The sequence below is a fragment of the Procambarus clarkii genome, chromosome 67 (genome assembly GCF_040958095.1).
Source record: "Procambarus clarkii isolate CNS0578487 chromosome 67, FALCON_Pclarkii_2.0, whole genome shotgun sequence".
NCBI classification, from domain to species: Eukaryota; Metazoa; Arthropoda; class Malacostraca; order Decapoda; family Cambaridae; genus Procambarus; species Procambarus clarkii.
The window spans coordinates 26,060,704-26,072,130 of NC_091216.1; the positions used below are offsets into that span (position 1 = coordinate 26,060,704).

The window sequence follows — 11,427 nt, forward strand, 5'->3', positions numbered from 1 at the left end:
AAATTAGCTTCGGAATGCGAGTTTTCGGAATACGAGGCGTCTACAGGAACCAATTAAACTCTTAAACTGAGGTATGCCTGTAATACTCAATTATCATCCCATTTTGATATTTCTTCCTCAGCCACCTTGAGTTGCTTCAGTCAGAAAACACAAATGTTACCTTCCACCACCAGCATTCTGGGGAACACGAGATAGAAGTACTGTACATTTTGAGATGCAAGAAAACCGTATTACCAGTGTCTTGGACATTGAAGGGGCACTTGTGCAAAATATCTATAAAAATAAACGCAACATAAGCACTGGAACGATTTAGATATGAACCCAGCACATATCTAAATTGGTGAGAGGGGTCTGAAAGATATTCCAAATTACCTTGAAACTTTTCTAAAATATCAGGGCCATACAATTTTAAATACCTGTACCAACATATATACAAGCCTCCCAACCCCTTGGTGGTAAATGTAGGAGAAACCTTAAACAATATAGCCGAGTTGATCTAAGACAGGAAGTCTTGTTACTTTTAATGTGATTACAGTACTGTACTCTATTGCATACACGGAATATGATGTGCAGAGTATATAGTATTTTATCCCCTTACCAGTGCAGTAACTCCATTGCTTGTATTGCAGTAATATTTCATCTTGAATATTACACAAAAATAAGGTTGTCATAAAAACTAACAATAGAGAGGGAATATAAAAAATCAAATATCAATAAATTCTTTATGTAACAAAAAATATGAACAATGGGGTGAAAGTGAAATGCAAAGAAATAAAATAAGTCTGCATAAAGCCACCCAATAATACAACTATGACACCCAGTCATAACTTTAGTACTTTGAACAAATGACTTGATTTACAATTGACTATCATGAACATGTTTGTTTGTAAACAGAAAATCCAAATATTTTTAAAAATTATTTATACAAATGCATCACAAATTTTACTGTAGCCTACGTCATAGTTGAAACATTTTTAAGGTCATGAACTATGATGGCGTTCAGAGATAAGTGTTATGATCATTGCAATTCAGCATTCAACGACCAAGTTATTGGCTGAGTTATTGACACAATGAATTGTGATTATTAAATCATATACTTATCCAACAATAAACTTCTTTACAGAAAATATAATTTGGTTATTATGTGTAAGAAAATCTGTCACTATTACCTTATCTTTGTTTCAGTTGTAATGCAAATATATATATATGGAAGTTTGAAACATTCCTAAATAAATGGGGAAAACAGTTAATACCCCGAATACTGCCTCCCAATATAGAATACTGTATACATTTCTCCATGCAGTAAATACTGCCAATACAAGAAGCATTCAATTCCATCAGTCTGCTTCAGTTCACACACATTTGGCCAAACAGCAGCCTTTTCATAATACAGCAACATTTCAAATGAATTTGGTTTCTTGGAGGTCAGTTAACAAAATATTTAATGTGTAATCACTCAATGAATGCAAGACAGGTCCCCTCCAGTAATTGCCATGTCTAAACCACTTTGCAACAAGACTTGCCTAACAACAAGCAAATACAAAGAATCAATGTAAACTAATTGGTACCATATCTAGTCTTTGAAAAATAACTTCAACATTTCAAGAACCCAATAATTTTTTTGTTCTAACGTGACTCAAATGTCACCACAACTTGTGCTCGACAAAATGTTAATTTTGTTTATATAATGTAAAGCTTACAAAGTATAGCATGCTAAAGGTACAAAGATAATATAAGCATTAATAGGGATTTTACACACACTAAGGTTTTCAATATTTAAGCAAAAACATAATGTACCTTCAGGGTTCAGAGATAATATATGGGTGTAAGAAAAATGGGTTGCTTTATTTTATTATTGTAACAGACACATAATTGACACAAAGCTGGGCTAAAACACTTAAAAATATTATTATAATCTGTACAAGATTTATTGTACTGTATGTATAATACTTTGAGTAAAAGACTTTGCAAAATAACTGACAATTTCTCATTTGAATCCTTACCTACGTACAGTATAATACTTTGTGGTTTGGTATCTCTGCTATACCTGTCAAATTAGAAGTTTTAAATACATTAGAATTTTAAACAGTTTAATACAGGACCGTAAGTTACGAATAGTAAACTGAACATATATTTTTTGCCCATTTTAGCGTACTAGAATTTGGGTGTCAATATTATGTGACAGTACCAAAACCATCCTATATCCATCCAATCAGATATTTTAACCCACCCTTACATTAAAGCACAAAATATTCAAAACTTAACAATTACAATATTCTGTATATCAATATATTTTGCCAGTCCTTGAGTATGAAAACCTTGGGTTATGTGAACTTCTATAATTTGGGCTCAAGAGTACACAATATGCTATTCGTAAGTTTAATTTTTTAATTTACAAACAAAACCAAATTTTGCACCTTTAAATGAAATTATATTTTGAGAATTACATTAGAATAATATATTCTTTTCAACATTTTCCCTGGATTAATTAGTTTATTACAGTTAGAAAAATGAGGAAACAAATTTGTCAGTTTACCAAATGGGTTATACTATTTCTGGTTCTCAAACAGCTTTCTTCCCAGATGTGTAAAATAGTTTCCAACTCTGTACTCAGTAGTTGCTATGAAATCAATCACTACAATTATGAAATCAAGATGCATGTCAAAATGTACAATGTCCATATCTGTATTATTTCTTTCAATTCAGAATATTGAGCCAAGTCTAAAACCTTTTTACATGCTCTGTATCTCTTGCCGTAAAGTATTATTGAGTAAACTTTTATCTAATGAAGCATCAACTGCAAATTACATTAGGTCTTACAAGACAGGCAAAGCCCTCCCACAATAACTTTGGCATCATTGGATCATAAGTATCGTGTAACTATCCTTACTGTCTTGGACTTCAACACTTGCAGATAGAAAATAGAAGCAATAAATTTTTCAGCTTATTTTTTTGTTAGCACTCTAGTATGAGATGGAACAAAGGATGTAAAATACAGATGGTAGTACCAATAAATAGTTATTGCTTGTTTTATCAACTTATGTTTTAATCAACTTGTTTTATCAACTTATATCAACAATTTATCATGTTGATTCCAATTAACTTTCATAAAAGCACTGCGAGTGACAAGAGTACATTAACTGAATGTGTTATTTAGCAATTTCTGGAAGTTCAAATTGGTACAAATACAATATTTTTTGTTGTAAAAATTTGTCTTTAATTACGGTATATAATATAGGTCTAGAGAAGCAGAGTGCCAGGAATTACAAATTTAAGTCCTGAAATATTAGTAGTCAATATAGCAAGTGAATAATGAGATGGGGTAATTTGGGTGACATTAAATGGGTGTCAGGGTGTGTGGAGAGTAATCATGGTAACTAGTGAAGACAAAGAATAGTTTGAGATGAAAGGAAGCATGTGTGAAGATGCCGAAACACTGGTGTCTGATGATGAGTTTGCCACCACTTCATCAACATGAAAGTGTATTGAAGCTATAATTATTATAGTTGGATAAAACACTGATAATCCTGTCAATTTGTACTTTCATCAGCAATAAACTCTATAACAATATTTATTACATTTTGCAATTGAGCAAAATTATTTCTGGATCAAAAATATTAATTAGATTACATACTTTAAATTAGATATAACTAAAACCAGCAATAGTTCTTTTATATTAATGTGATGCAGCTACTACAATAGCCTAATGTTAAAATTACACAAGGGTTATCTCAACCTAAAAGATCTGACAATGCAGTAGACTCCATTATTAACATTATTACTGTACACATTAACTACTGACCAGGGAACCTGTAAACAAGAATATACTGAAGCTGGTTGAGTGCCTGTGGATGTCAAATACCACACACTAATATTTTACTTGAGGAAGCACAAGGTGGTAATTTTTCACGTCACTATCAGAAATTACATTACATACGATTTTATACAAAAAAAAATGTATGGTGTGCAAGACTAAAATTTTTATTTACATTGAATATACTGGAGAGTACTGTATAACAATCCAAAATTCCAACTATCACCAAATCTTGTTTTAAATCGCTGCCAAAAGTCGAGTCTTCTACATTATCGTGTCAGTTTTGTAACTAAATGATAAATTGACTGATAAGTGATTAGTAACAATAATTATTAACCAGAATTGACTGTTGTACCTCCATAATGATAATAAACTACTTGATTACTCCACATCCAAGTTTGCCCAAGTTGAGCAATTCTGCCTTATGCATCGATATGTACCTTAGTATAAATATGTATAAGCAAGCACTTTTGATTTTATCGTGGTAATGCATACACTCACGTTTACAGCTATTCAAAATGAGTACACAGCCTTAATAACACACACATTTGTGTAAATACTAGAGTTGACTATATACGCAGTACAAAATTAAGGATGGAAAATCTAATATTTGTAGCCTTCATAAATGGCCTTACCAACAAAACAAAGGGTTCTCAATGTCACGTGGGTTTCACGTTTATATTCTGAAAGACTTTATATAATGGCAATCATTTTTAAGTCAACAATGCCATGGTTAGGTGTGGTATAATAGCATATTTTTAGGGGGGACTCAAGTCAAGCTTACTTTTCAACATGGTTTTCATTTATATTTTTGATATTTTGCTGTAAACCATAAGCATGGACACTCGAACCTTATTAAAAAAAAAAATATATATACAACTGTATACAAATATGTATATATATATATTTTTATATTTAAATCGGAGTTTTTACAAACATTACTTCAACATCATGTCTTTGGCATCATTGGAAAGAACAAAGTTCTATAATCATGAGGAAATTTTCTTATTTTTTATAAAAAATTAGATTTTTGTAATATTTTGTTCACAAAATTTACTTGTTTTTTAATATACTCTTTGTGAATTGTAAAGCTTGCTGATTTTTGTATTGTTCCCAATTTCATCAATTCTTTAATTTTGCACTTTGGCAGGAAAAGTTTAGTGTCACAAATCCTTAACACTATCCAATTTAATTTATATATATATACACACACACACTTTCCTATTTTTCCTATGACTTGTATATAATTAATATGATTCTGCTTTAGGTTTAACAGCACAAAAATAGGCAAATTGCAATAAAAAAGTGAAAAAAAAAGATGATTTTGGGCCATTTTAAGAGTAATCACGTAGCAAGTGCTCATCACACCATACACTGATGAACCCAAATGTTTACATTCAACATGGAAGCTTTGTATTAGTAATGGTAATGGGCCAATTACAATCACATAATAAAATGTATATTTTTTGCATCTTTTAATGAAAACCATTTAAATTTATACATGGCATTAACCCCTACAAACCCATGGCATTACACACGTTTCAATAACATGTATTTACCCAGTCTTCACCACCTCAACATAAAAAAATCTGCCAACATTTAATACATCATTATTTTCTTCATTCAAAATTAAATAAATTTACCAACTGGTATAAACTAATACAAAATATACACATTGGTTTACTAACAGCAACACAATGCCAGAATACACAACCCACATCAACCTGCAACCCGTTCTCGCAAATTTAATAAGTCAATATTGACTTATTAGTTGCGTGCATAGGTGACATACTAAACATAATAGTTTCCCTTGAAAAGCTTAATAGAAAACACTGACCTTACCTAACCTACTTAGTATGTTAAAATAAGCATCTTATAGCTTCGTAATTACAATTGTTACTTAACCTATTATAGGTATAGGTTAGGCAATAATTGTAATTACGAAGCAATAAGATGCTTATCTTAACATACTAAGTAGGTTAGGTAAGGTCGGTGTTTTCTATGAAGCTTTTCAAGGGAAACTATTATGTTAAGTATGTCACCTATGCACATATTTAATAAGTCAATATTGACTTATTAAATTTGCGAGAACGGGTTGCAACCTATAAGGACAACAATCGAGATTCAGAGAAAGCCAGAAATGACACTCTTATGAATAGCAGGTGTGATGTGATCCTGCCACTGCTGCTCTCTTTACAATACTCATACCCTCCAGGATGACTTCCAATTTTGTTGGTCCATATATCATGAGGGGAAAACTGATTTAACTCTAGTATAAACTCTGCCTACAGTACAAGCTTAATCCTCATAATATTTCCATACCTTTTTTTTTTTAGTTTATATGTTGCAACAGGTATAGGCCCTACAAAAGGTGTAAAATTAACTTTGTATTAATACAAATTAAAGTCCAAAAAAGCAGAAAGATCCAAACATATGATGCTATCTGGAAGCCTCAGCCAATCTATTATAAATTTAAACAAATTTCAGGATATTATATATTCTTGTAAGTACAAGATCCTTCTCCAATTCCGAGTATGAAACATTTTAATAATTAATGAAAGTCCTTAGATATCAAAACAAATATAATTGCAATAAACCATATACCGGCAAATGCCAGGCAAACTATTAAACCTAAAAGCAATACAAAATATAGTAAAGAAAAGCTGTTTACATAAAGTATACGAACTGTGATTATTCAGCTGCCAGTGGGAAGTTTCTAATGAAGTGGTGATGAGCTGGAGTTATACACTCATTTTGACTTATTAATTGGGCATATTTCACGTATACATCATTTCTGCCATGTGAGACATCTTCTTTGGGAGGTAGAGAAAGTTATCAAGATATGCTGCAAGTTCATCCATAGTAACATCTTCATAGTCTGCACTGCGAGCTTGTTGTGAGCATGAACGAACGGTGCCACTTTCCAGTGTCTCTGTGAGCGAGAGACTTTTAAGGTCTGGTAGTTCTCCCTCTGTTAACCTTCGCCGACAGCGTCTTTTATACAATACTCTACGTGACTTGGGTTGACTGCGGTGTTTACACCCATGAGGAGAAAACTCTAGTTTCTTGTTTGCACTATATTTACTATCACTGCTCAAACTCTTATTGCCCTGAGACACACTTGCAAAGTCTTTTGCCTCTGTTTTCTTATTCAATGATTCAAACAAGCCTGATTTAGGAACATTAAATACACCTGGTGCAGATGTTCCAACATTTAACAAACAAACATCACTAGATATCTTAGGGATTTTACCAATTTCTGAAGCAACTTCTTTCTTGGGTGACTCTTTATTACCTATATCTTTAAATGGACTTACTAGCTCCAAAATTATCCCTGTGAGGCTACTACTACGCACCTCTAAACTATATTTAGCACCCAAAACTGCCAACCTACTTTTCCTGAGCAAAGGCTTCTTTTTCCCAGGAGAAAGGTGCAAATTAGCCAGTGAATATTCCAGAAATGGTGGGTATTTTATGCCATGTAATGAACGGCGATCACTGCTTGACAAGCGATGCTCACTTCGTCGACGCAAACAGCCTTCACACACCTCTAATTTGTCTCCGTTTCTTTCCCCTACAGTTTTTACTTGATTTTTATCAGGATCCTTAATAGGTGCTGTCTGATGACTACTCTCATCTTCGTCACCAGAAAAACTCATAGTAGGTAATGTGTAATCAAGTCTGGCAGCGGGCAGCAGCTCGGGGATAGGCAGTGTCACAGAGTCATCCGAATCCTCAACAGTCGCTTTCTTCTGCACCAGCACACCATCTTCATCACTTACTGCAGTCATCTGCAAGTTTTTATCACCATCACAAATTATTCTTCAAACATGCAGAGATATTATATGACATGAAATTCCCTATAAGGTACAGTATATTATAAGGCAAATCTTCATCATTTGAGCAGATTATACAAGCTTGGAAAAGATCCTAGTAAAAATTAACAAAGAAAATTTTTATTTATAAAATGGTTGAAATGGGAATAATTATACAAGAATGTACAGAAACTGCAGAAGGCCTATGGTCCCATAAGTCAGTTTTAGGTGGACTGTATATGTACATTCGATCATCTAGACATTCAAGGTCAATACCGAGTGTGTCTGACTCAAGCAGTATGTGTGCGCGTGCGTTTTACTGACAGGGAGCTCTGGCACTGATAGGAGAAGTGGGCGCTGGGGGCCATCATATGCTCGACTTGTCCAGTGTATAAAATAGGCTGTAATACAGATATTCAGTATATTCTCACTTTTGCATATTTTGAATCCAAATTAATCATTCTATAAGGAAAAAATACTTATACTATTTTTTTGTTTGCTCATAGGTGAACAATCAAGAGCCACACACTGAAGATTAAAGTGTGCAATGAGCATTTTTAGAATTATAAAATTCTGACAGCAATAAAATTACTGTATGAGCTCGGTTATGCTAAGTCCACTGAACTGAATATTTGGGTTATCCGGCCAAAATTGCGTCCAGATAATTTTCTGCCAAACGTCACCATATCTGAACAGAAATCTGGATAACCAGAAATTTGGTCAGATAATACAGACTGACACAAAGTAAAGATTGCATAATTTTCTGGCAAAACTTCACGATATCCGGACAAAAACCCAAATACCAGTATTTGAATATTAGGTTACTTAAATTTTCAAAACTACACATTTCATGATCTACAGTATCAAACAAGATGAAAACTACAAGGTAAGCTGAATTTTCTCTTTTAAATTATATTTTTGATTTATAGTACAGCATGTGTGAGATTTTGAATATGTTGGTTGTGGCACAAAAAATTGTGAATATGGTTTTTTTGGATTTCCCCTTCAAGAATTCTGTGTATCTGGTGAAGGATCCATCCCATATAGTTTGGTTAAGTGAGCTTAGACAGTATATGAAGAAGCCCTCTTCACTAAATATTGTAGGCTGGTATATGCTGACAACAGAGGTGTGATTAAAGCAGAAGAATATCTAAATAAAATAATATGGCAATACAAGCAAAGAAATAGTAATTAGCATTACCAGACACATGTATGCTGTATATAAAATACCAAGTGATATAAACCAAAAAATATGAAGATGTCTTCAGAATTATGGCAAGTGCCAAAGACAACATGGCAATGGAATCTTGACATGTTTCCCATTAGAAAATTGTGTCAGTATTACCATGAATGTCTCTTATGCACCCCCCCCCCCTTGTTTCAAAACCACAATGACCACGAAACCACACTCCCCCCTGTCCTCATCAAGTCACCTTAACCCACCACCCCTTCCCCATTTCTCTCGACAGCCCACCGTTCACTCGGAGTCTTGCCAACACAGCAACAGACCTGCCATCACCTGCCACTCAGATGAAACTAGCTAATCGGGGTAAAGGCCTCATGCGGCGTCAGGAGCCCCAGTTCACCTTGAGCCTGACCCTGGCCTAGTCTGCCAGTGTTCCTGGTACTACCCTCCTACAACTGTCTGCCTCGCTCCCCACCTGGCACTCTACATCCTTAACCTTCCCTCCACCTTCCACACACATCGACTAGGTAAATATTATTAACACAGTAATGACGCATCAAAACATATATATACAGTATATAACTGAAATACTCAGTCCCGCCACATATTACGTGGCACTTGGGGCCTTTTGTTGCACTTGTGGCCCTGCTGAGGGTCAGATGTTTAGCAATTACAGCTCACACCGCCACAGTGCCTCCAGCAGCCGTGCCTCCTCCCTCACCAACCTTAAAACGCATAAATTCTGGACATTTCAGTCCCAAGTTTGCTCTCTACGACGATGGAAAACACACGACACATCTGCTATTCTGCTGCTCAGAAGAAAACATTGGGTGACGCATTTTGAAGACAGCTTCTGATTGGGTGAAGAGTGTGTACGATGTGTTGTGATTGGTCAGTTACAATGCTGTCTGGGAGTCTTAACCAATCACCCACTAGGACGCAATCGTCATTTCTGTATTTTCTAGCAGATACTGCTAAAGGACTACAGGTGTACCTATTTATTTATTTATTTATTTAATTTTAATTTATTATTTATATGCAAGAAGGTACATTGGGTTGTGAATAGACATACATTGGTGTTTGAGGGTTACATTCTTTCAAAACCACTAACACGCACGGCGTTTTGAACTAACCAAGAAATTTACCTGAGGGCCACTAACACTAGTGACCTCGACGAGGACAGGAAGCCGGCGGCTTGTCGAAGGTCCCAATGTAATAATAAGTAATTACTTTAAAACTCAGTACTTTGCAACCACCAACATTTGTTTTAATATTGTAGACAATTATCCAATTTTGGATAATTGTCTACAATTTTCCACCCTTGCCACACACCTCAATCAGAGTCTAATCTGAATATCTCTAAACAGTCTTCTCTATTCTCACTGCATGCACACTGACATTGACCCCGAACTAAATGTGCTACCTCATATCTAAAATAATTAGTACAGTAGTCATCATTACTGCAGGTACTACACAGTAAACCTTGTAAACAAACAGAAACTACAATACAATAGGAATATTCATTCTGCACTAACTGCCCGAAACGCTTTGTGTAATAGTGGCTTTAGGCATTGTATGTACAAGCTCTATCTATAAATCCATCAATGTTTGTATCTCACCTTGTATGTATGTACTTTATCTGAATAAACATTTGATTTGATTTGATTCAGTTTGATGAGGTTGGCAACGCTTCTACTCAACCAGTTTACATACAAGTTGTCCGCTGATGCGTTGGTAACACTTTCCTACTGACAAACAGCATCAGTCAGTTTATCTCTTAAGGAATTATATTTGTTATTTGTATTATTTTTCCACCACAGACGTGGCCACACATTTATAATACTAATCAGCATAGATACATTTTCTTCTGTACTCTATGGACAGGGTTAGAGATCTGTGTCCATCTCCACTCCATGTTGTTTAAGATGCAGCTACCGGGAACAAAACGTTCCAAGTAGCACAGGCTATGGTGATCCCGTAGTGAACTTACCTGGCACAGGAGCTGGGCTGTAACTTTGTTGTTCTCCACTCCACTGTGTGTAAGGGTGATGTGTAAGCCGACATCACCACCACTACTTAGGAGTGGATCTCCACTCCACTGTGATGCCACATTACGAGCTCACCATAGCCCGTGCTACATGGACATTTCGTTCTGAGTAGCTAAATCTAAAACAACTCCGATGATTGATAAAGATTAAGCCACCCAAGAGGTGGCACGGGCATGAATAGCCCGTAAGTGGTACAATTTTTTTTTTTCTCAGTATTCTGAGGTTGCATTTAACCATCAAACTGTTATCGCGGGGGAGGATACTGCTTCACAGTCTTTATGAGGGTGTCCAGCTGCTGGACACCTTTGTTGACCAGGAGAGTGGCTGTGTTGATGGCTTCAGGGTGGCCACTGCATGATTCAGGAACTCTTAAAGCTCTTCTAAGGTCATTGGTTGCTTCACATTCCAGAAGATAGTGAAGTAATGGCTTTTCTGTGACAGTTTGGCAGGAGATGCACTCTCTCTGTCGGGGTTCACCAATCTCCCAGTTGCATCTGTAACCTAGACGTAGTCTATATAGCCTAACTGCTATTTCCCTGTGGATTCCTTTTGGGATATTTAACC

General features: G+C 35.1%; 1 protein-coding gene across 2 annotated transcripts; it reads right to left on the reverse strand.

Moving 5' to 3' along the window:
- Positions 1–708: 708 nt before the first annotated feature.
- LOC123767644 (uncharacterized) lies at positions 709–9,690 on the reverse strand. Of its 2 annotated transcripts, none has more exons than XM_045757474.2 (2): positions 9,541–9,690; positions 709–7,605 (listed from the first exon to the last, which is right to left on the reverse strand). In XM_045757474.2, exons 1-2 carry the CDS (start codon positions 9,550–9,552, stop codon positions 6,592–6,594), a joined length of 1,026 nt encoding a protein of 341 aa, XP_045613430.1. In that variant the 5' UTR covers positions 9,553–9,690; the 3' UTR covers positions 709–6,591. The 2 variants fall into 2 exon arrangements, with proteins under 2 accessions (XP_045613430.1, XP_045613431.1); XM_045757475.2 differs by lacking the exon at positions 9,541–9,690 and adding an exon at positions 9,407–9,520.
- Between the last annotated feature and the right edge of the window lie 1,737 nt (positions 9,691–11,427).